The 24,021-nt window shown below is 51.9% G+C and overlaps 2 protein-coding genes across 5 annotated transcripts in view; one reads left to right on the forward strand and one right to left on the reverse strand.

Annotated features, from left to right (window-relative positions):
• Window positions 1–24,021, reverse strand: part of LOC125281381 (dual oxidase 1-like) — a 273,276-nt gene that overhangs the window by 119,359 nt on the left and 129,896 nt on the right.
• LOC130543828 (ral guanine nucleotide dissociation stimulator-like) lies at window positions 97–23,692 on the forward strand. Of its 4 annotated transcripts, XM_057312798.1 has the most exons (17): window positions 97–307; window positions 675–778; window positions 1,286–1,355; window positions 1,684–2,046; window positions 2,379–2,411; window positions 2,786–2,907; window positions 15,165–15,269; window positions 16,611–16,795; window positions 18,112–18,317; window positions 18,466–18,833; window positions 19,612–19,827; window positions 20,196–20,299; window positions 20,807–20,876; window positions 21,486–21,557; window positions 22,017–22,736; window positions 23,112–23,233; window positions 23,426–23,692. In XM_057312798.1, exons 8-15 carry the CDS (start codon window positions 16,644–16,646, stop codon window positions 22,161–22,163), a joined length of 1,335 nt encoding a protein of 444 aa, XP_057168781.1. In that variant the 5' UTR covers window positions 97–307; window positions 675–778; window positions 1,286–1,355; window positions 1,684–2,046; window positions 2,379–2,411; window positions 2,786–2,907; window positions 15,165–15,269; window positions 16,611–16,643; the 3' UTR covers window positions 22,164–22,736; window positions 23,112–23,233; window positions 23,426–23,692. The 4 variants fall into 4 exon arrangements, with proteins under 4 accessions (XP_057168781.1, XP_057168783.1, XP_057168784.1 ...); XM_057312800.1 differs by lacking the exons at window positions 97–307; window positions 675–778; window positions 1,286–1,355 and having other exon boundaries at window positions 1,422–2,046; XM_057312799.1 differs by lacking the exons at window positions 97–307; window positions 675–778; window positions 1,286–1,355; ... (1 more) ...; window positions 2,379–2,411; window positions 2,786–2,907 and having other exon boundaries at window positions 14,324–15,269.

Consider the following 24,021-nt stretch of genomic DNA (forward strand, 5'->3'; position numbering starts at 1 on the left):
CTGAGGTCCAGCTCTGACCTGTGACCCCTACGTAGGACATAAGTCTTGCATGGGAAATGGCTGGGTGAACCAAGGTCCGCCTGTTCTCTAGGAGCTGTTCAAGAAGCTGCTGCCCCATCAGTGCCTGGGCTCCGTCTGGTCCAAGCGCAACAAGCCTGGCAGTGAGCACCTGGCACCCACAGTCCGGGCCACTGTCGCCCAGTTCAACGGTGTGGCCAAGTGTGTCATCACCACCTGCCTTGGCAACCCAAGCATGACAGCCCGGGACAGGGCCATGGTGGTGGAGCACTGGATCAAGGTGGCCAAGGTATGCAACGGGAAGCCCAGCTGAGGTGCTCTCCTGAGTCTCGGGCACTGCTCTTCCCTTGATCAGGTCTCAGAGTGGAAGGCCCTGGTCTTTGCCCTAGGACTGTGCAGTCCCTAGGCTCTTCCGTCCAGGGGCATGCTGACCTCGCCTTGTGTGGCCCTATGCTGGGATGCTCCGTTTCTGCCTGGCTCCTTCCTTGGAGTGAGGTAAAATCCTCCTCCTCCTCTGGGCCTCACGTGTGCCCTCCGGCAGGTCCCTGGACAGCGGCTTCCTCCAGCAGGAGCGCCTTCCCCTGAGGGGGACTGAAACTTGAGAGCCAATCAGGTGCTGGCTCCTCACATGACAGCCCATTCTCTTCCCTCCCCAGGCCTGTCAAACCCTGAGGAACTACTCGTCCTTACATGCCATCCTCTCGGCTCTGCAGAGTGTCTCCATTCACCGCCTCGAGAACACGTGGGGGAAGGTTTCCAGGTGAGTAGGCCTCTCTCCATGGAGGGACCAGGATGGATGAGGGAGCTCCCAGAGGCTTGTCCTCTTCCCCCTCAGGCAGCTTGGACCTTCTGGGAGGCGGCAAACCCCGACCACAGGACCTGGGCTGGTGGGTGCGTCTCTCAGCCTTCCTGGTGAAGAGGCCACCATGCCTCCCGCTTTAGAAATCAGTTTTGCCAAATGTCCCACACGGGGCTGAGCTGCATTAAATCTCTTCACGTGTTTCCTTGACAGCCACTAAGCTCTCTGCCCATTTGAACCCCAAATTGACCCAAACAGTGTTTCTCAATGAATATGGGAAGGGAGGCCCAGGACGAGCCACATGTGAGCTCCCTCCCATGTCCTACAAAGACCTTAGTGCTCAGAGGATCCCAGAAGAAACCCTCAACCAGGCAGGTTGACACTTTGGGGTTCTCAAAGAAAAGGCACTCGCACTCAACCCTGCCACATTATTCGTCCATTGATCGTGCCTCCCTTGCCTCTCTTCAGGAAGCCATTGAGGATCTTTCAAAAGCTGTGCAGCAAGGACACCGCACAGGGCAGGAACCTACTCATCAAGGTAGCCTGGAAGGTGCAAGCCTGGAAAGAGAGGAGGGGTGGGAGGGAACAGGGTCCTGCGAGGATGAAGTCGGGAATGGTCTGAAGCATTCCTTGGGGAGGGGAAGCCTTTGGCATGAATGTGGTGACAGCCTAGGTGAGGATGCCGTTGGCAGTGAGGGGGCAAGCAGGTGGTGTCCAAGCAGACTCCCTAGCCTTGACACCCTCTCTCTTAGTGTCGAGAGCTGCTCCACGCGGTCACCTGGGATGGGCCAGGAGGCTGGAGCTTTTTCAGGGGAGGGTCCTTGTGGGCAACAGAGAACAGTGACTCATCCCACTCTCCCCCTTAGGACACAGGGTGTCGTGCCCTTCCTTGGCACTTTCCTCACCAAGTTGCTGATGTTGGATACCGCAGTGGAGGTCTATCTGGAGGTGGGTGAGCCTGAAGATTGTGGGGGATGGACCAGAATCTGGACCTGTGGGAATAGAGCACCCCTGTAATGAGCCCTGAGCTCTCAGGACTCGGCAAACCTCCCATCATGACAGCCTCAGAGCTGCGCCTGTGAGGTCGGAGTCTCTTGCCCATCTCAGCGATGAGTGAGGCGAGACTGCAGTTAGGACATGGCTCCCGGTGCCGAAGACTGGTGAAGCAGCAGAGCTTCCTGAAGGCAAAGCTGCGTGAGGTCTGTCTGAGTGGACCTCAGCTTCCCCCGGTGAGTTTGCCCGTGGGGGGAGAATGAAGTCAGGACCCTCCACGTCAGCAAGCACCTCCGTAGCCGCAGCAGCCCCTTCCTGCCTGAGGCTTCGGCCTCCCCTACTGTCTTCTGAGAGGGTGGTGCTGCAGGGTCCCGACCTGTAGCCAGTCCATCTGCCCCATGTCCTCCTTTCTCTGGACCCCAGAGCCTGGCCTAGATCCCAGGCCCACTATCTGTGTATGCACGGCCCCCTCACGGGTCCTGGCCATGGTGCAGCATGAGAAGGGATGGGAATCAAGTGCTCCTAAGAACCAGGGGCCTCATTCTGATGGACTTTGTCTGCATTCCAGGGGAATGAGATCAACCACTACAAAAGAAATAAGGTGAGCATATGTGGCGCTTCCCGCAGGGAAGGGTAGGGAGTGGGCCTCAGAGATGTCCCTGGGAAGAACATTGCTTGGCTCCATCCCCTCCACCTCACATTTCCTGGGACCCCTTGAGAAGAAAGCAGTGCAAGTCCCATCCCGTTAGGAGATGGGGACAGAGCATGGCATCCAGGAGGACTTCCCGGAGGAGGGGCTACTGATACTCACCTCTGAGAACAGGTGGAGACCGGATGAATCTGCAGGGAGGAGGATGGCCATGTGTGCCAGGACCTGGGATGGGTCCCCGGTCCCGCTGCTCAACCCTCACCAGACCCTGCAGCTCCCCGCCCCCCCAGGCTCCCTATACATCCTGTGCTTCTCTCTCTGCTCAGGAATACCAAGTCATGACGGACATCATGCTGCTCCAGGTGGCTGCCGAGAATTACACCCTAGAGCCCGAGGATCCTTTTTGGGCCTGGTTCCAGGCTATGGAGCCGCTCAGCGAGGCTGAGAGGTGAGGCCCATCAGGAGCTGGGTCGGTGAGGTTCGGGGTGGACTCTTTCTGCTGGCCACTCCTGGGATCCTCCTTCCCTGGGCAGCCTCTGGCCTTGTTGCCGGGGTGCCAGACTCCAGCTGTGGGCAAACACTGGCAGAGACTCTTGAATGGAAGCTCCTGGGCAACTCACAGGTGTCCCTCTGTCCTTAGCTACACCCTGTCCTGCCAGCTGGAGCCCCGGTCCTAGCTGGTCAGCAGCACTCAAGAAGGAGAAGAACTGGCCGCAGTCAACCTCAGGGCTGTGCAAGTGTCCAGTGGCCCTCCAGGGATTCCTCAGCAGCTGCATATGGGCAGTCCTTGCGCCTTATTTACTCCACACCCCTTCCCCCCATCTATTTCCTTATGTAGGGGGCACCATTTAGTTGATTTAAATAGTACCGTGATAGATTTGCATGTTAGGAGAGTAAAGCCCTTGTTTTGTTTTAGAGCCCAGGTGTGTGGTTTGGGTCTTTTACTTCCTGCAGTAATGGAAAACTTGCACAGACTCTCATATTCGTTCCTGACCTAGGAAATCTTCCAGAGTCATCAGCTACTGTATGTGGGAGGAAGGAGAAGTGCCAGCCTTTCTCCCTAGCCACTGGAGGGCACCCCGAAATCCCCCTTACTCAGAGCACGGGTCCATTTCATTCAATGAATTTGGGCAAACAGCAGAGACAGCCCCTCAGAACTCCTGAGATTTAGAGGTTGCAGGGACTTTCCCAGGAATAGCAACAACCACTGAAAGTGGGAGTCTTTAAGACTTGTACGCCCCAGAGCTCCTTCCTGCCCCAGGACTGGGGTTGCCTTTCTCCGCTCTAAGGCCAGGAAGACTGTGTCCTGCTTCTTCCGTTGAGATGCTTTTTTGGTTTAGTGTTTGGTTTTGTATTGCCCCCGTATTTGGAACTTGTCGTATTGTAGTTCAATCTCTGGAACTGCATCAGCACCTAGTGGGGAAAAACACGGAAGGAGATCAAATCCTGCATGTGAAGGGGACAAAGCCAGAGGAAGATAATTTGCAGATGGACTCAGGGCAGGCACGACTTTCCAGCCTCAGTCTCCCCGTTGGCCGTTTACCAAGTTTGGAATCTTTCTGGGATTCTTGTCAATGATCTCTGGATTCCCTTTCCTGCTTGTTTTGTGTGTTGGGAAAAGATGGGAGGGGTACTTTAAAGGGCACACCTGAGCCTGGTTCCATGAACATCTATGCTGACCTAGGAGCCAGGATTTCCAGCCTTCGTGCATCTCCTTATGCAGTTCTTCTGAAGCAGCAGTTCCCTCCAGGCCCCAGGCTCTGGGTCAGATGCACAATAGCTACTGTTCCCTGGCTGGCATCTGATGGATCAGGGACGGGCTCTTTCTTGCCAGGATAATGGGCCATATCCTTGACCAGAGAAACCCCACACTCTCCTTGCTGTCCGTCATGACTTTTAGGTCCATGTTTTCTGAAGTCCATCATCTCTATTTCTTTTATAATAATTTTTTTTATTATGTTAGTCAGCATACAGTACTTCCCTAGTTTTTGATGTAAAGTTCCATGACTCATTACTTGCGTCTAACACCCAGTGCACCATGCAATAGGTGCCCTCCTTAATACCCAACACCAGCCTATCCCAATCCCCCACTCCCCTCCTCTCTGAAGCCCTCAGTTTGTTTCCCAGTGTCCATAGTCTCTTGTGGTTCATTCCCCCTTCTGTTTACCCCCCCTTCTTCCCTTTCTTCTCCTACTGATCTTCCTACTTCTTATGTTCCATAAATGAGTGAAACCATATGATAATTTTCCTTCTCTGTTTGACTTGACTTAGCATTATCTCCTCCAGTCCCGTCTATGTTGCAGCAAATGTTGAGAAATCGTTCTTTTTGATGGCTGAGTAATATTCCATTGTCACTAATATTCAACAGTTTACACACTCAGTCTCAGTTTGCACACTTACACTGACTTGTCCGAAATTAGGTACTCAGCCTGAGCCCCCAGACCTACTGGGTCCCCTGCGCATTGAAAGTGAGCAGATGAGAAGCATCTCGCATGCAACTGGTTGCCAAAACAAAGCAGGGGTACGAATACTTCTATCAGACAAAACAGAATATAAAAAAAAAAAAAGAGAGTAGTGAGTCACAAAGAAGGACACTGTGTCCCAATCATGGAGACAATGCAACAAGAAGATAGAACAATTTTAAATTTTTAGACACCCAGCATAGGAGGACCCAAATACGTAAAACAGTTAATAACAAAAAGCAGGCAACTAATTGACTGTAATACAATACAGTAGGGGATCTAACACCCCCCTTCTATTAATGGACACATGATCCAAACTGAAAATCAACAAGGAAACAGTGGCTTTGGGTGATGCACTGGTTTTAACAGACGCATGCAGAACATTCCATCCTCCAACAGCACATACTCATTCCTTTCGATTGCACATGGAACGTCCTCCAGAGCAGATCACATATTAGGCTACCGAACAAGTCTCTACTAATTCAAAAAGATGGAAGTCATGGCATACATCTTTTCTGACCACAATGGTATGGACTAGAAATCAACCACAAGAGAAAAACCTGGAAAGACCATGAACACAAGGAGGTGAAAGAACACGCTCCCGAGAAATGAGTGGGTCAACCAGGAATTCAAAATAGGAAAAAAAATTACATGGAATCCAAGAACAATGACAAGACAAGCGTCCCAAAACTTTGGGATACAACAAAAGTGAATCTTAGAGGACCGGTTACAGCAATACAGGCCAGCTCCAAAAGCAAGAACAATCTCCCATCCCATCACCTGACACAAAGGGATCTAGCATAAGAACAGCAGAGAGCTCTAGAGCAGGGGATCAGCCTTGGTGCGTTGGAGCTCTTGCTGTTGGGCCCATGCATAGCTTCCGTCCTTGCTCAATTTCCCAGCAGGTATGGTGTTCTTTCCTTTCCTGCACAACAACTCCCACCATGTCCACTGGGGAATCAACCCTTTATGGAATTCTAGAATGCTAGAAACTGCCAAAAAGGCCCAGGAAACAACCGTGCCTTCCCCATTTGGTATATCAAGGTGCCGATTAGCTTTCTCTTTGGGGAACATTCAACAGTGGTTTTTGAGACATTGTCTTAGGCCTGGATCCCCTGGGGATCTCGTGAAAATACAGATTCTGATTCAGTAACACTGGGAGGGACCTGAGACTCTGCATTTCCAACATGCCCTCTGCGGATGCTGAGGCCACTTGTCCACGGACCACCCTGACAAACGGCGCCAGCAGGCCATTTGACCAAAGTTATCTGTTTCACCACTGAAAACAGAATTTTCAGCAACAGTTTGGCCGCAACGAGGAGGCCTTTTTATTGTCAGGAAGATAAACAGCCAGGGCAGGGCTTTGTCCACACCTGCAGGCCTCTCCTCCTCTTCTCTTCCAGGGCATATGGAGGCAGGATGGAAGGAGATCAATAGTTTAGGAGCTTCTTTAGGTCAGTGGGTTTTCTTTCCTGTGCCCTCCTGTATCTCTGCGATGTGTGCAGAGCACAAAGTCCTTCCAAGAGGGATGGCCGAGGCTGAAAGGGGGTTAGGTGGGAGCCTGAGCTCCTGAGTCAGCCCTGGCACGTGGGCAGAGGCAGGCGCTAGGGGCCACTCTGTGTGTGGTGCACGGGCTCCCTCGCAAGTCCCCATGAACGGGCCAGAGGAGCTTCAGAGAGGACGGGCAGAAGACCCAATACTGCTCCAGGCGACAGAGGAGGGAAAAGACTGAGGTTGGTTCATGGCTGAATGGGCTTGGATGTGGCTGCAGGATGGAAAGTGGCTGCAGATATACTACAGCCCCGTTCAGGGTAGTCTTGATAGAATGCAGCGACGGGAAATTCTTTCGAGCATTTCAAAATTCTTTCAATTCTTTCAGGTGGTATGGAAAGAAAAGCAGCCTGAGGAAAGAATATACATTGGCTCGTGGCAGTGGTAGATGATTTGGCTCGTTGGTCAGGGACTGGGAGGAAGAAGATTTATGACAATTAGTCGTGGGGAACAGACATGTAGGTGGACCCATGGGAGTGGGCACCAGGTATGATGATCTTTGCATCACACATTGACATCCGCCCAAGCGCATTCAACCTGGAAAAGGCACTAAGCAGCCGAGTACATCTTGGCCACTTGATATCCATTCTAGCCTCTCACATTGCCCATCCCAGTGCTAGCATAACGGGCTCAGGAATGGACATGGTGACAAGGATGGAAGGCAGGGCCCCAAGACCTTCCCATTTCTTCTTTCAGCAACTATGCTCTGAGCGCTCAGCCTGTGCCAGGTGAGTTGGTGCGCCCCAGTGCAGTCTGCAAATGGCCAAGTTGTTTCTGCTGTTCTGATGGAGAACACCTTGAAAGCAAGATGTGTGAAAGAACAGAGCAGGTATTATACTCCAGTTACCAGCACAGTGTAGTAGGGAGGGCTAGGGAGTCACAGGAGAGGAGGGTCTGGAAGGCCTCCACATGGTGACATCTGCTGGTAGCAGATTGACAAGAGGGAGCAAGAGCTGCACACCTCTGGGAACAGTGTGTCAGGGAGAGGGCACCGCTGGGGCCAAATCTCTCAGACAGAAACTAGTTTGACCAGAGAAGATTCGGAAAGTGGCCAGAGTGGCTGGTGGAGGCTGGGAGGTGAGAACAAGAGATGGCAGTGGATGGGAGGGCCAGGTGCCGAAGCCTGGTCGACTGAGTTAGCTATCTGTTTGTCTCTGAGAACACTACTAGAAAGCTTAGCACTTCTGAAGCGTGATATTTCCTAGCTCCCAATTCGGGGGGGCCTGGAATCTCCGCACAGTTGAGACTGGGTGTTTCTGCCCCCAGGTCTCTGTGTGATGCAATCTGCGCCTCACCCGAGGCCCAACTATGGTAAGATTTGCTCCCAAGTCACTGATGTGACTAATGTCAGGATTTAGCTCAGACTCAACAAAGTGGGTTTAAGCGAAATCCTGAATTTGAGTTCTTTTCTGCCTATTAGCCTGGGCACTCCCTAGGTTCCTTCCTCTGTGGGCCTTTATGTAGGGCAGTTCTAAACACCAGTGCTTGCTTCCCCAGTGCAGGGATACAGGAAAGAAAGGAAGGGAACAGAAGAGAGTAACAGGAAAGTGACAATGTTCTGTCATATTCTCTTGGTCAGAAACCTATTAGCAATCAGGCAGTGGATAGACAGGGAGGTATATAGCACGGGTGGGGATCCCTGGGAGCCACTGTGGAGTCAACGTGGTGGTATAGTCAGCACATTTCATCCAGACCATGAAACGGAGGTAAGCTTTAAAGTCGATGTGTGTTATGTTAACATGGGTTTGACTCCTGTGTGGCACTTAAGAGACAAAAAGAAAGAACAAAGAGAAAACAAACAAAAAACCAGTCTCAAATGTAGAGCACAGACTAGGGATGGCCAGGTGGGGGGATGGGTGAAATAGGTCATGGGGATTAAGAGTACACTTATGGTGCTGAGCACTGAGTAATGTACAGAACTATTGAGTCCCTGCTGTTCACCTGAAAGGAATATAACACTGTCTGTCAACTATAGTGTACTTTCAAACCTTAAGAAAAATCGGTCCTATGAGATCTAAGCTTAGAATACGCAGAGTTTCCTCATGAGGTCTCATCGGGCTGAACGTCAATCCACACGAAAGGTAAATGAAAATGTCCAAAGACAAAAGGACAGTCTGTTTCTATGGAAAGGCCAGGGCCCACCTCTGTGTTCACGTAAAAGGTAACGTCCTATGCTACTGGCAGTTGGAGCAGAGTTTCACTCAAGTCCTATTGGAGCGATGCTCCTCTGGTGTTCTCATTCTACTTGGTTGTGTGTCTTCACGAAGTAATTGAAATAACGATTCCTAACCTTTGTCTCGTGGATGAAGCAATATTCGACTATGGGTAGCCATCGAACGTTTGGAGCGGGAACAACTTTCGGAAAATATTTAGCATTCGTATCTCTCATCGTATTACAGATAAGGAAGCTGAAGCCCAACAAGGGCACCCGGGGAACAATAACACAGAGGAGGTTCTCCTGACACCTGGTTCAGGGTCCTAACTCATTGAGGAAGTGTGAAGAGCGCCCAACCCTCCAGGGTCAATGGACATATCATTTGAACGTGTCATTTTTAAAGAAAAGTGAAATGCGGTCAAACATGGAAAGACAGAAAATAACATCCTTTTAAAGAAAATCCACTATGATCCTCTACACTGTTTCTTACGTTCCACATATGAGTGAAAACTGATGATAATCATAGGGGAAAGGAGGGAAAACTGACCGGGAAGCCATCAGAGACGGAGCAAAACCATGAGGGGCTCTTAAGCACAGAGAACAACTGAGGGTGGCTGGAGGGGAGCTGGGTGGGGGGATGGGGCAATTGGGTGAGGAGCATAAAGGAGGGCACGTGATGTGATGAGCACTGAGTGGTATATGCAACTGATGAGTTATTCAACATTACATCTGAAATAAGGATGGACTGTATGTCGGCTAATCGAATTTCAATAAAAAAATAACGGAAATCCAAGGTTCTGTGTTTTCTTGTTTTCAATACGAAAAATACCGGATGATTTCTTTTCTTCCCACAAGCAATGAAGGGAGCTAGCCTATTCAAGGTGAGGCAGTTTTCAGGGCATGCTGCCTTTTTCATTTCAACCCTAAAGAGACTTTCAAACATGCTTTCAGTTCCAGGCCTCTTGCCCTTCGAGTCCATTCCGAGCACCCTTGACAGGGTGGCAAAAACTTTGTTTCTTCAAGGTGGGTCACCTCAAGCAGGTAACATCTGTACTTGCCACAGAGTTACTACAGGTGTGCACCCTCCATCACTTACAAGTGCCTCTCGACAAGATTTCCTCACAGGCGGCATGAATACTGGTGGCTGATGGTTTTCTCTTTGATGACATTGATCCCATTTTTTCACTTGCACGATGACTGGGAGTCGGCTCTCGGTCTCATTCCTGGTGGTGATACAGCTCTCCAGCTCCCCCTCAAACATGTCCATCTCCTCTCTCCCAGAGAGGAACATGCAGAACTTAGGGACCATGAACTGGGAACACAGAGCAAACATATAAAGGTCTTGCCTGACTTCAGCTCAGCATAGGAGGGACATACTGTTCCCCTTTGGTTTGACCCCAGTGTAATTTAGTACTCTAACCTTCTTTGCCATGGACTCCAGACAGTGGCTCACCAAGATGGGAGGGATACGGAGTTCCTTGCAGACACGCCCACACACCACGTTCATCACCTTCTAGCATGTAAGACTATGTCCCTCATCTGATTAAGAAACTCTTCAAACGTTAATGGATCAGAGTGCAATGAAAGTCTAACTTGGAAGAAGGGCTGAGCTCGGGGATCCGTCCAGTCATATGTCTCACTGCTCCCATCATCCACATAGGTGCTGCACAAAATGGACAAGGTCCCATTTCCAGTACACAGCTCATGCTGGCCCATCATACATATTCCTATCCTCTTGCGATCACATAGAGTCATGACACCATCATCATGCCAGTGCTTCTCCAGTTCATGCTGCTCTCTTACTCCACTAATGAACCTTTTTCATCTCGGAAGTGCAGCCCAATAATATTCATTTTCATAGCTTCACAAAATAGGATTTGGCCGTGCTTTAATGCATATGACCTGCAAGGCACAGGATATAAAAGAAAAATAAATTCACGTACAGGACATTCAGAATACTTACAATCTTTGTGACTTTAAAGACATTAGCAATGAAGTAAAAACACAATCCACATGATGGGAGACCATATTTGCAAACTGTCTATCTGGCAGGGGCTCAATATCCAGAATGAATAGAGATCACATGAACTCAACAACAGACAACAAAATGAATGCAATGCGTGAATGTGCAAATTGGGAATAGGCATATCCTCAAAGATGTGCACGTGAAAAGAAATTTGAAAAGATACATCACTATTGTTAAGGGAAATGCAAATTATAAAAAGCAACGAGATACCATTTTACATCCTTTAAGATGACTCTTCCAAAAAAAAAAAAAAAGCAATCAGAAGGGAAAAAAAGAGCAAGTGTTGGCCAAGATGTGGAGAAGATGGAAGCCTTATTCAATGTGTGTGGTAGGAATGTTTAACAGCATAGTTGTGAAATCAGTATGGTAGTTTCAAAAAAATGAAAATTAGACTTACTATGTGTTCCAGTAACTCCACTTCTGGGGTGTATACCCAAATTAATTGACAGCATGGTCTTGAAGACATATCTGAACACACATTTTCATGGCATCATTATTCATAATAGCTAAACCATGAAAGCAATCCAAGTATCTGTCGAGGGAGGAACAGATGTTGTATGTACACATATTGGAATAGCATTCATTCTTCAAAGTGGAAGAAGACATTGACATATGCCACAACATGGGTGAACCTGGAGGATATTATGCTAAGTAGATGAGTATTCATGAAAAGACACACTTTGACTTCACTCTTAGGACCTACCTAGAGTAAATTGCCAAAGACAGTAGAATGGTGTTGCCAAGGGCTGGAAGTAGGCGGTCATTGGAAGTTTCTGATTCATGGTATAGAGTTTGAGTTTTACAAGATACAATGAGATGTGAAGCTGGGTTACAGGGAGGTTGTTCAAACATATTAATGCATGGAACACACTTAGAATGTACTCCATGAACTTAATGGACTTAACGACATGAAAATAAATGTAAACTGCAAATACGGAGAAACGAACTCGGGACAATTTCGTCTAGCCATTTATATCCTTTCGTTTAGGTCCTATCTCAGACATTTTGCTTCAGCCATTTTCCATGAGGCGACTTTGATCAAACAAAATGTTCTCATTCTGTGCCCACTTGGAAGCTTACAATCAGAATTTTCCAAAACGTGAACAGTTTTTTCAAAAGTTACTATCTGAGGTCACTTATTAAGACTTTCTATTCTTTGACAAATTGTTAAATGGAACAACATTTTAAAATTCTATTTCATCTGCTTTAATTTTAATTCACTGATTTTCAATTTCAGAATCGACTTTCTATGCCAATGGCTTGAAGATTTTAACCCCTAGGATAACCTACTGGCTTTCGGTTCTGCTGTTTTCAGTTTTGTTTACGTGACATTCTTTTTACCACGTCCAATTTCCTGATGCTCTCTATGAATATTAAAATATTTTTTTGCTCCAGTTGTTTTGATACATTTGACATACAGAACTGTGTATGTTGAAGATACCTGGCGTAATGATGTTCCTTTCGTATACTGTGAAACGATCGCCAGAATAAATTTAGTCCGCCGCCATCATCATCTCTAGAGATACAAAAATGAAGTTAAAAGAAAAGAAAGAGAGGTTTTTCTTTGTGATGAGAACTCTCAGAACTTGCTCTTTTCACACCTCTCCAATACACCATAGAGCAGTAATGAACTGTAGTCCTGGGGTGTACTGTAAATCCCTATTCCTTATTGATCTGAAACTGGAATTTGTACCTTTTGCCATTCACTCAATTCCTGTACCCCCTCTGCCCTCTGCTTCTGGTTACTTCAATCTGATCTCTTTTTCTGAGTTAGTCTTCCTCCTTTTCTCTTCTTTGTCTCAGATTCCACAGAGAAGGGAAAAATAGAGATCCTGCTCCTTTGCTCTGTGACTCTGCAAAGGCACTGCGTTGAGGACCCCCGAGAAAAGGCATGGCTTTCTTTGCTGGTGTGCCTGCATGGGGCTGTGCCACCAGAGCTGGAGAACTGGGTGCAGGGCGCTTCCTTGTCCATGGTACCTGGTGAGTTCTGCTGGAGGAACTGGAGCAGGAAGAGTCAGGCAGAGGCCATTGTGGTTGTCGCCCCTGCCCAGAAACAGCTTGAAAGTTTTAGTAGCATTCTGCAGTCTAGGTGCTTAAGAGGGGAGGTGGGCTCCAAGATCTTCTCAATTGTTCATTGAGTAACTACACACTGAGCACTGCCCTATGCCAGGTATCTTGCTGGGCCCATGCGTGGAGCTGAAATTACCTAGGGCTCCTTTGCTTTAGGAGCTCCCAGTCTACACATGGACCAAAGCTCCAAAGAGAACGCACGTGAAAGAAAAGAGCAAGCGCTCTGTAGTAGGAATGAAGTGTACTACGGAGGAAGGCTGGGGAGTCATTGCATGGAAAGATATGAAAGGCCTCACTGAGGCTGAGGTTGCTGAGAACAGATTGACCAAAGGGAGCTAGGCCTGCACACGTCAGGGAGCAGCGTTTCAGGAAGAAGTGACTTGTGCTGCAGACACTCAATAACAGAAGCCAGTTTGGCCAGAGGAGTGAAAAAGGCAGCCAGGGTGGCTGCAGGGACACTAGCAGGAGAGCAGAGGGGAGGGAGGAAGGCAGGGACAGATGCTGAGGCCTGGGAGACTGTTACTTATCTAGAGTTGCCCCGGGACTGCATTGCCCTGATACCCTGCATGTGCAGGTGCATCGCTTTAATTTCTAACAGTATTTGTGGGTGAAGAATGCGGGCCCAAATTAGCATGGTTCCCCAGGCTCAAGGTGTGTCAGTGGCTGCGGCTGTGACCAGGGCCATACTGGAAGAGGATTTTGTCATAAGTTGGCTCACGTGACTCGGGATGCCATCTGGACTCAGAAGCTGAGTTCCTGTGTGTCTTTTGGCCTTGGCACTGCCTCCGTTCTCTATCCTGTGAGCCTCTGTAGATGGCAGCTCAAAACATCAGTGCTTGGTTCTGGTTCAGAGAGAGAGAAGAAGAAGGGAAAGGGAAGGAGTGAGTAGTGGAACATGATGGAAAGTAACTAGGGAGTGAGAAACTCTTTGCATGACATGTAGAGAAGCTCTAGGCATGGTACTTGATCACGTTGAATATGTCCTGTGGGTCAAAAGCCAGTCACTGACCACTTAGCAGTTACAGTCTGATGCCTATACCACAGGTCAGGATCCCTGGGAGCCATGGTGAAAGCCACTCCCCTCATAGACCCAAACGAGGTAACGGGGTCTCGTTCTTCATATAACGGGAAACAATTGCATGGTTTTACTACAGAGGATGACAATGCCTGCATCTTCTTGCTTTTCCAGGCCATCATGGTGCCCACCTTAAAATGAGGCCAAGAGGGAAAGTGACAGTTGCAGTATTACAGGGCTGGAACCCAGGCCTCTTCTGAGCGGCCCTCCATGCCAAGTCCCACCCCTTCTTGTAATTCTTCCATCTTGAAAATTGTGCCTCAGATACACAGGGGACCACCCCACACATGTAATAAATACTCTTATCCACAGACACCCGAGGATGTCCCAAGGAAGTAGATTCTAGCCTGATCCACACACTGCAGGCTGGGAAAGTGGGGACTACGTGAGAGACACAATGACATAGGACACACAAGTGCGCAAAGAAACACAGAACGTAAGGTCTGAATTCAGCTCTGCCTCCTGAAGCTTCAGACACTAGTTCCATTTCCAGAGAGTGGTGGCTATGGCCTTTTTGGCTCATTGTGTCCAGTTAAGGAGATGACATGGGGGAGAAAGCTAAGGAGTCAACTGCCAAGAAGGGGCTCTGGATAGGTCTGACTGAACACATGGTCCCAGGGATTAGAATCTTGAAAGAGTGACCTCACTTCCTCTGTGATAGGCCCCAACTGAACTTAGAACTCTGGTAACCGGGCACCCAGATTCAAAAGACAACCTGCTCTCCAGCTCACTTGAGTGGAGACGTTCGAGAGAACAGGATGTTCTCTTGCTGCCTTCCTCCCTTCAGGGTCTCTGGGCCCAGGCAAGCCCAGAGAGAGAGACTTTCAAATAATTGTAGACGTCGGCTCAGCCCGCTTTTCCGAGCCCTCTGGACATGTGGCAGGAGAAACCAACAGGTAACACGAGGCAGCTCAGGGCAGCCCACTGGAGAGCAGGCAACAACTGTGATGTCACCTCAGCAGGCCCACACCTCTTGCCCCTCATTATGTGTGTCCCTGTGTGTGTGTTGGGGTGGGGGGCTGGTTGTCTATGTGTAGAGAAGGGGACAGAGGATGTGGGACACACCCTTCCTGGGCAGAAGGAAGCTGCCAGGTGTTGGAAGCCTGGCCCATCTTTCATGTTCACACCCCAGGTCATAGCAGGCGGGATGAGAAGCTGAGCACTGGGGACCAAGCTCAACTACCTCGATGTTAATCACGAGCTCTAGAGTTTCATCCGGCTACGTCCTTGCTCGATGTCTTTTCAGCTGCCCCTCTTTGCCTCAACTGGAGAGCAGGATTTCTAATGCGGGTGGCCCCTTGTGGCAATGTCCCGGGAGGACACTAATGTCTCTTGACCCCATGTCTATGGGGCACTGCATTTTCAGAGCTGCACCCAGGAGGTCATCGAAGAGCTGGTCTGGGACTTCAACTACAACGCCCTAGACAAGTGGCAGGTGCACCAGGCCACCCAGGATCAGTGCCGCTCTGAGGTGAGAATGGGAAGAGGGTTCCACGCACCCAGGGCCCCCACACAAATATGGGGACAAACCTGGGGCCCTCCCATGGTGTTTCCACATGAGTGCCCCGCAGGCCCAACCACAAAGTCATCCCAGTATCCACACCTCCACCACCAGCTGTGGGAGAAGGTAGGAAGACACTCTTCACATAGGTGGGAATGGTAGAGAATAGTGTTCATGTTTTTTGCAGTTTGGGGCGTGGGTTATTCTGTTTCATTCTGTTTTGTGTGACTTTTCCCACAGCCATGAGTGTCTTTGCATTTTGCTACTGTTTTGAGTATTTTCTTGACTCACCCCAGCCATCCTGTGTAGAACCCAGCTCCACTGTCCTTGGAGAACGTGTCCAAGGCCTTATGAATCCTCACCCCACACAGGGTGATTGAACATAAAAGGAACGGTGGGATGAAGCCATTCTATATGTTCCTCTGTAACGTATCACCTCTCAGAACACATCGACTCATTGTATGTCCCCCGGGTCACAAGCTGTGTCCTCATATGTCTTTTTGGACCTCCGTATGGGAGGTTGTCTGCCACCGTGAATCAGCCTTTCAAGCACGGATTGGGTGCAAGGCCTCTGATGCCTCCTGGCCCAGGTAGTGGACTCTGTCTTTTCAGAGTTCAATCCAGGCCATCTTTGAGGAGCTGCTTGCTCCAAGGGCTCAGCTACTCCATCTCCCTTGACAAGCAGCAGGTGCCTCGGCCCACAACAGCATCCAATGCTGGTCTGGGGTGAGAACAGGTCCAGATTGATGTCCAATCTCAGGACCCACAGATGATCACGGCAAGGCCAGAACCCACACTAGAAACAACCGGCTCCCCTGGGGCCTGCCGAGGAAGGTGGATTTCCCCTGAACCTTTCTCCCCACCTTAGGAACAGAGCAGGCCGCAGCAGCCTAGGGAAATGCCATGCATTCCATGCTCTGGACAGTTCTCAGGCCCAACGTCTATGATCTCGAGCAGCGTTGGAGATGCTAAGCCTCTGCTTTCTCCTGTCTGCAGTAGGGATGTTGACTGATGACTCAAAGGCATACAGTTCTTAATAAAGCCTATTCAGAGAGAGAAAGGCTGTGGTGGCTCAGCTAACAAGATGTGTTGAAGTGACCAATGCTTTCTCATTTCACCCCTAAAGGCAATTGTACTTTCAAGCCTAGAGCCTTTTTCTGGGTGGGCCCTCAAGTCCCTTTTCTTGCACAAGTTCCCGAAGGGATGGGACTCTCTGGTCTGAGCACCAGACCCTGATCATCCTGGTGGTTCGTGGTGTTGAAGCTGACTCCATTGCCCCCCACACCCCCCTTCTCTACCTGGTGGGAAAAGGAATCATCCCTGTCCCTGGATGAGGCCCAGACGATGCTGAGGCTCCGAGAAGGCACAATGGAGCGTTTCGTACAGTCCCTGGTGCCATCCTTCCCAGATGGGAGCATCTCAACCACCTCAACGATCTTCTGCATGTACGAGATGTTCACTTCAGCCACACAGGTCCTGGGCCAGCAGTTCAATCGGTGAGTGCCCACCCCATGCACAGCACAGGGTGAGCCTCCCATCTACTGGGTGTACATCTCGGGAATGGCCCTACCCCTCTCTGACCTTCCCTTTCCTCTTCTGAAAACTGGGGTGGTTAAGAGGATGAACCTCATACAGTTACTGTAGGAAATCATGGGAGGAAACATGGCACGGGCTACTCTGGTGCTTGGCTCTGTAGAAAGGGCTCCTGGACGTGCTGGGCATCTTCTTGCTTAATAGTTCTCTCTCTCTGGTCAAGAAGCTCTCAAGTGCAACCCTCACAGGCCGGTGGCCCTTCTGGGTTGACGAAAGGAAATGCAAAGCAGGCAGTTTCCCCATGTGCAAAGGACTTCTGAGATTCCATCTAGATGGTTCTGGTACTTGTCCTTTGTGTGAGCAGCTCAGGGGCACACTGGGAGCAGGCAGACCAGCCCACGGGCCACTCAGGATTTGGAAAGTGCGGGCTGGGAAGTAGTCATTCAAGAATGTATATTAAGCACCTAGGAATGTGAATGGACAGAGGAGATACAGTGTCTGGGTCTCAGTTCTAGTCAGAGGGTCAGATAGGCACTCTGCACACCCTAAGCATGCATGTCCAATGGTTGTTAGATGTGATATCTTCGTAGCCTCCTCTAGCTTTGAAAGGATCCACCAAGAGCTGGATCATAGGACAGATGAAATGATCAAGTAAAACTGGGACAGGGGTTTGGGTCCAGAAGCAGGGCTGGCTGCCTCCACAGAGCAGGGTGGGGGACTACAGGGGTGGTGGCTGGGGAGGGATTTGCCGAACCAGGGATCTCACCGATCTCTTGATTTCCAGTGGGTGGGCTTCATCTGGGGGGCTTCATGTGAAGAAGCAAATGAGTCAAAGAAGGCTGTGGAGGGGGTCCCGGGCCCTCTGGGCGGCAGAGCACAGTCTGGGCTCAGTGGGTGCCTGAAACACCCATCCCTTTGACGGCCCCAACTTGCTCTGCCTGCCCCTCCCTGCTGACCACCCCAACCGGGGCCAAGAACCGAGGGTGTGCTGAGCCGACCACTCACAAATCTGCCTCCAACCTGAGCCTTGATACTGGTGTGCATGGAGGATAGAATAGACCAGGCCCATGGCCAGGTAGAGGAGAGGAGAAGTGGAAAAACCAGACTCATTCAGGTTTTCAGGAGGACCAGGCCTCCCAATACGAGGGCAGCTAGAGAGGGGTTGGAAGGGGGCTGGGGCCATCCTCTGGGACCCATACAGAAAGAACGGTGCTGTGGGAGTAGCATGTGCAATGCAAGGCCAGGCCTCTGACTCTGCTCCACATATGACTCTCCCCAGCACCCTGTCTCCCATCTTGGGTACCTGGCCTGACCAGAATTTGCAGGCTATCTATCAGTCCCTGGGCTGTGACCGTGTCGAGATCAAGGTGGCCTATGTGCATGGGGCCATGGTTCTGAAGTGGCATGCCTGGGACCTGACAAACCATGTCCCCCTTCTCCTGATGCAGCGGGAACTTCTGGCGCTCACTGAGGCAGAGGTGGAGGGTAAGGGGGATGGCAAGCTGGGAAGGCTAACTGGGATGCGGTTCATGGGCTGGGTATTCCTTTCAAGGCCATGGGGTCTGTCCTGGTTTTGCAAAGGCATCCGGAAAGTCAGTGATGTGGATGAACCTTTCTCTGTCTCCTGCCCCAGTGCCAGCTCCAGGGCTCCTTCCAGCGGCAGAGCCAGGAACAGGGCCTCCTATAGAGCTAGAGGCGACCCCAGCTCTGTGTCAACTGTCACCTGTGGTGTCAGAGCCAGCCTCCCCTCCGTCAGCTGTTCCAGAACTGCAACCCGTGCTCCCATCTTCTGCATGTGTGCCGGGTGCTGAGCAGCAGTCAGCTGGACCACCCTTTTTGCTAGAAAGTTTCACTCAGGCAACAGCCACAGAGCCCACCGCGGCCCCAGAGGCTTCCTGCCACCGCTGTGTCACCCCAAAGAACCAGCTGGGTGAGGAGAAGCCCGACCTCCTGGACTTCCCTCCCAGGCTGGTGGCAGAGCAGCTCACGTATATGGATGCGGTGAGCAGCTGGGCTCTCAGGGTGGGCCAGGGGCAGGCCTTCCTTCTGCTCTCACCTGCCCCACACCTGCCTTTCCCTGATGTGGACTCCTATGGTCTGGGACCAAATCTCAGCTCCACCACTTCCCAACCCTGTCAACCCATCAAGGTGCTTAGCCCCAAGCTTTCACTGTCCAGCTGCGGACTGTAGCGAGAGACCCTGATAAGCACTGATACGGAGGTACTAGGGAGAAGAAATGAGCCAGAATGGAGAGACCAATGGGCAGGCCCTGGTCCCGTGGGTGGAGGAGGGCAGCTCCCTGTGTTCAGTCAAGTCCATGGGTCACCCACTCATGTGCCTTGGAGGATGAGTACCCTCAGCGTTGATTAGGCATCTGATGTGTCCATGAGGACAGGGCAGACGGAAAAACGTGTGGTTGCAGCTCCCGTGTGAGAATGTGCATCTGAAAGGGGGGAAGGACCAGGGGGATGACCAGTTGGAGGGGAGGGGAAGAAGCCCCCTTGGGTTGGACCACCTTGCAGTGCCACCTGGAGCTGGGAGTTCCTGAGCATGATCAGGGTGCCAATGCCCTCCTTCCTTCCCTTGCTCTGTTTGCTCCTGGGTCATTGTGTACTGGGTTCCCTCAGGGAAAAACAGTGGAATGAAATCCACGGTCTCCAACCAGGCTCAGGCCAGATTCTCAGCTCCCTGAGGTCCAGCTCTGACCTGTGACCCCTACGTAGGACATGAGTCTTGCATGGGAAATGGCTGGGTGAACCAAGGTCCGCCTGTTCTCTAGGAGCTGTTCAAGAAGCTGCTGCCCCATCAGTGCCTGGGCTCCGTCTGGTCCAAGCGCAACAAGCCTGGCAATGAGCACCTGGCACCCACAGTCCGGGCCACTGTCGCCCAGTTCAACGGTGTGGCCAAGTGTGTCATCACCACCTGCCTTGGCAACCCAAGCATGACAGCCCGGGACAGGGCCATGGTGGTGGAGCACTGGATCAAGGTGGCCAAGGTATGCAACGGGAAGCCCAGCCGAGGTGCTCTCCTGAGTCTCGGGCACTGCTCTTCCCTTGATCAGGTCTCAGGGTGGAAGGCCCTGGTCTTTGCCCTAGGGACTGTGCAGTCCCTAGGCTCTTCCGTCCAGGGGCATGCTGACCTCGCCTTGCATGGCCCCATGCTGGGATGCTCCGTTTCTGCCTGGCTCCTTCCTTGGAGTGAGGTAAAATCTTCCTCCTCCTCTGGGCCTCACGTGTGCCCTTCGGCAGGTCCCTGGACAGCGGCTTCCTCCAGCAGGAGCACTTTCCCCTGAGGGGGACTGAAGCTTGAGAGCCAATCAGGTGCCGGCTCCCCAAGTGACAGCCCATTCTCTTCCCTCCCCAGGCCTGTCAAACCCTGAGGAACTACTCGTCCTTACGTGCCATCCTCTCGGCTCTGCAGAGTGTCTCCATTCACCGCCTCGAGAACACGTGGGGGAAGGTTTCCAGGTGAGTAGGCCTCTCTCCATGGAGGGACCAGGATGGACGAGGGAGCTCCCAGAGGCTTGTCCTCTTCCCCCTCAGGCAGCTTGGACCTTCTGGGAGGCGGCAAACCCCGACCACAGGACCTGGGCTGGTGGGTGCGTCTCTCAGCCTCCCTGGTGAGGAGGTCACCATGCCTCCCGCTTTAGAAATCAGTTTTGCCAAATGTCCCACACGGGGCTGAGCTGCATTAAATCTCTTCACGTGTTTCCTTGACAGCCACTAAGTTCTCTGCCCATTTGAACCCCAAATTGACCCAAACAGTGTTTCTCAATGAATATGGGAAGGGAGGCCCAGGACGAGCCACATGAGAGCTCCCTCCCATGTCCTACAAAGACCTTAGTGCTCAGAGGATCCCAGAAGAAACCCTCAACCAGGCAGGTTGACACTCTGGGGTTCTCAAAGAAAAGGCACTCGCACTCAACCCTGCCACATTATTCGTCCATTGATCGTGCCTCCCTTGCCTCTCTTCAGGAAGCCATTGAGGATCTTTCAAAAGCTGTGCAGCAAGGACACCGCACAGGGCAGGAACCTGCTCATCAAGGTAGCCTGGAAGGTGCAGGTCTGGAAAGAGAGGAGGGGTGGGAGGGAACAGGGTCCTGAGTGGATGAAGTCGGGAATGGTCTGAAGCATTCCTTGGGGAGGGGAAGCCTTTGTCATGAATGTGGCGACAGCCTAGGTGAGGATGCCGTTGGCGGCGAGGGGGCAAGCAGGTGGTGTCCAAGCAGACTCCCTAGCCTAGACACCCTCTCTCTCTGTGTCGACAGCTGGTCCAGGTGGGGGCCTTTACAAACCTGGAGAGCCCAGAGGACAGACCTGTGCTCAGTGATGGGGTTGGGCTGGGTTGAGGGCCACAACAATGATGAGAGTAATAGGACCCTGAGTCCTCAGGAGACCATGGGAGATAGGTGGAGTTGTCACGTTTCCCGATGAGAAAACAGGCTCGGGGAGGCCAGGCTGCAAGCTCAAGGTCACACATGGAGTGAACGTTGGAGTGAGATTGTTCTGGAATCACTCACGGCCTGCTCCTGGATAATGGGGCCTCAGGATCAGTATGAGTTAGGTCAGATGTCTAGGTTGTGAAGTCCAAGATGGTGGGGGCAAGTGGCCTGAGGGTATGATGGTCTCAAGGAACTTGTCCTTGGCCCTGCAGGAGCGACCATCCAATAGATTTGCCACCATGGTGATGGCCCTCCGGGGAGCCCAGAAGAGGATGCAGAAGAAGGTGAGTGTGCCTGAGGCCCAGGGCCTCCAAAGTCAGAGGAGGAGGAGGGCTCCTCCCTGAGGGCTGGAAGCCTCCCAAAAAGGAAAGATCAGGAAGGGGGGGGCCTTCCCACTCCAGCTGCGGCTTCTGGGGCCACAGCTTCTACAATTCTTATTTCAAAAGGACCAGGAGGAGGGTCCAGAGTGGTCCATAGAGAATGGGTTTTGCGGGTGGGGAGGGACCGACCTAGTGCTCCATTCCCTGGCATTTTTGAAAAGCAGGCCCTGAAGGTGATGAGGAGGAGTCTGATGTTCTGGGGGGGGAGGGGAAAGGGAACCCGTGGGGGGAGGCTGCTAAGGGTCCTAGGCTGCTCCACGTGAGCCCCTGGGGTGGGCTAGGAGGCTGGAGCATTTTCAGTGGAGGGTCCCTGTGGACACCAGAGAGCAGGGACTCATCCCAACCCTCCCCCTCATGACACAGGGTGTCGTGCCTTTCCTTGGCACTTTCCTCACCGAGCTGGTGATGTTAGATACCGCCATGGAGGACTATCTGGAGGTGGGTGAGCCTGAGGATTGTGGGGGAGGGACCAGAATCCGGAGGTTTGGGAGCAGAACGCCCCTGTACTGAGCCCTGAGCTCTCAGGACTCGGCAAACCTCCCGTCATGACAGCCTCACGGCTACCCTGTGAGCCTGGGGGCTGTTGCCCATCTCAGGGATGAGCGAGGTGAGGCTGCAGTTAGGCCACGGCTCCCGGTGCCGAAGACTGGTGAAGCAGCAGAGCTTCCTGAAGGCAAAGCTGCGTGAGGTCTGTCTGAGTGGACCTCAGCCTCCCCCGGTGAGTTTGCCCGTGGGGGGAGAATGAAGTCAGGACCCTCCACGTCAGCAAGCACCTCAGTAGCCGCAGCAGCCCCTTCCTGCCTGAGGCTTCGGCCTCCCCTACTGTCTTCCGAGAGGGTGGTGCTGCAGGGTCCCGACCTGTAGCCAGTCCATCTGCCCCATGTCCTCCTTTCTCTGGACCCCAGAGCCTGGCCTAGATCCCAGGCCCACTATCTGTGTATGCACGGCCCCCTCATGGGTCCTGGCCATGGTGCAGCATGAGAAGGGATGGGAATCAAGTGCTCCTAAGAACCAGGGGCCTCATTCTGATGGACTTTGTCTGCATTCCAGGGGAATGAGATCAACCACCAAAAAAGAAATAAGGTGAGCATATGTGGCGCTTCCCGCAGGGAAGGGTAGGGAGTGGGCCTCAGAGATGTCCCTGGGAAGAACATTGCTTGGCTCCATCCCCTCCACCTCACATTTCCTGGGATCCCTTGAGAAGAAAGCAGTGCAAGTCCCATCCCGTTAGGAGATGGGGACAGAGCATGGCATCCAGGAGGACTTCCCGGAGGAGGGGCTACTGATACCTCTGAGAACAGGTGGAGACCGGATGAATCTGCAGGGAGGAGGATGGCCATGTGTGCCAGGACCTGGGATGGGTGCCCGGTCCCGGTGCTCAACCCTCACCAGACCCTGCAGCTCCCCGCCCCCCCCCCCCAGGCTCCCTATACATCCTGTGCTTCTCTCTCTGCTCAGGAATATCAAGTCATGACGGACATCATGCTGCTCCAGGTGGCTGCCGAGAATTACACCCTAGAGCCCGAGGATCCTTTTTGGGCCTGGTTCCAGGCTATGGAGCCGCTCAGCGAGGCTGAGAGGTGAGGCCCATCAGGAGCTGGGTCGGTGAGGTTCAGGGTGGACTCTTTCTGCTGGCCACTCCTGGGATCCTCCTTCCCTGGGCAGCCTCAGGCCTTGTTGCTGGGGCGCCAGACTCCAGCTGTGGGCAAACACTGGCAGGGACTCTTGAATGGAAGCTCCTGGGCAACTCACAGGTGTCCCTCTGTCCTTAGCTACACCCTGTCCTGCCAGCTGGAGCCCCGGTCCTAGCTGGTCAGCAGCACTCAAGAAGGAGAAGAACTGGCCGCAGTCAACCTCAGGACTGAGCAAGTGTCCAGTGGCCCTGCAGGGATTCCTCAGCAGCTGCATCCTTGTGCCCATTGTCTCCACACCCCTTCCCCCCATCTATTTCCTTATGTAGGGGGCACCATTTAGTTGTTTTAAATAGTACCGTGATAGATTTGCATGTTAGGAGATTAAAGCCCTTGTTTTGTTTTAGAGCCCATGTGTGTGGTTTGGGTCTTTTACTTCCTGCAGTAATGGAAAACTTGCACAGACTCTCATATTCGTTCCTGACCTAGGAAATCCCCCAGAGTCATCAGCTACTGTACGTGGGAGGAAGGAGAAGTGCCAGCCCTTCTCCCTAGCCACTGGAGGGCACCCCCAAATCCCCCTTACTCAGAGCACGGGTCCATTTCAGTCAATGAATTTGGGCAAACAGCAGAGACAGCCCCTCAGAACTCCTGAGATTTAGAGGTTGCAGGGACTTTCCCAGGAATAGCAACAACCACTGAAAGTGGGAGTCCTTAAGACTTGTACGCCCCAGAGC

Source organism: Ursus arctos, unplaced genomic scaffold (assembly GCF_023065955.2).
Source record: "Ursus arctos isolate Adak ecotype North America unplaced genomic scaffold, UrsArc2.0 scaffold_16, whole genome shotgun sequence".
NCBI lineage: Eukaryota > Metazoa > Chordata > Mammalia > Carnivora > Ursidae > Ursus > Ursus arctos.

Coding starts and splice junctions, on each gene's coding strand:
- LOC130543828 (XM_057312798.1), top strand. CDS start 16,644: ATGCTGAGGCTCCGAGAAGGCACAATGGAGCGTTTCGTACAGTCCCTG. Junction 18,318..18,465: donor CACTGAGGCAGAGGTGGAGG/GTAAGGGGGATG, acceptor CTCCTGCCCCAG/TGCCAGCTCCAGGGCTCCTT. Junction 21,558..22,016: donor AGAAGAGGATGCAGAAGAAG/GTGAGTGTGCCT, acceptor CTCATGACACAG/GGTGTCGTGCCTTTCCTTGG.